At 47.4% G+C, this 536-nt stretch overlaps 1 protein-coding gene across 1 annotated transcript in view; it reads left to right on the top strand.

Annotated features, from left to right (window-relative positions):
* Positions 1-536, top strand: part of KANK4 (KN motif and ankyrin repeat domains 4) — a gene marked incomplete at its 5' end in the record, with an annotated part of 35803 nt that overhangs the window by 4940 nt on the left and 30327 nt on the right. The window contains one exon of the mRNA XM_019655478.1: positions 59-230. Coding sequence (XP_019511023.1) covers positions 59-230 — 172 coding nt within the window. The remainder of the gene's footprint in view (positions 1-58; positions 231-536) is intronic.

The following is a 536-nucleotide window of genomic DNA, read 5'->3' on the forward strand; positions in this document are numbered from 1 at the left end:
CGGGCTTTGGGCAGGAAGTGCAGAACAAATGACCTCTCTCTTTTTCCCCAGCTACGAGACCACCTCCAGTGAGGAGACCAGTGGTGAGGACAGCTCCCCAGAAGACGTGTCTGACAGCGAGACTGAGAAGAAATGTGATGGCCCAGAACATAAGCAGGGCAAGAATGCCCACCCCAGCTGCAAGGGAGGACAGGTCATCTCCGAGGGCACCTGCAGCACAGGCCAGGAAAGTGGGCCTGGGGAAGAACTCCTCTTTTCCAAGGCTGAACGGTGAGTCAGATGGATACAGATGGGGGCACTTGATCTTCTAAGAAAGGGTAAGGGCATTTATTCTCCCTTTTACTTAATCATTTGTTCACCCATTCACCAATATTTATTGAGTTTCTAATCTATGCCAGGTACTGTGCACTGATTGAACTAAACAGACATAACTCCTGCCTTCATGGGATATACTGTCATAGGCTGAGCTCTACTTATAAAGCTAACATCAACATAGCACTGAAAATGTGAAGGACTTTACATGTATTTTATAATCC

The sequence above is a fragment of the Hipposideros armiger genome, unplaced genomic scaffold (assembly GCF_001890085.2).
Source record: "Hipposideros armiger isolate ML-2016 unplaced genomic scaffold, ASM189008v1 scaffold_240, whole genome shotgun sequence".
Classification (NCBI taxonomy): Eukaryota; Metazoa; Chordata; class Mammalia; order Chiroptera; family Hipposideridae; genus Hipposideros; species Hipposideros armiger.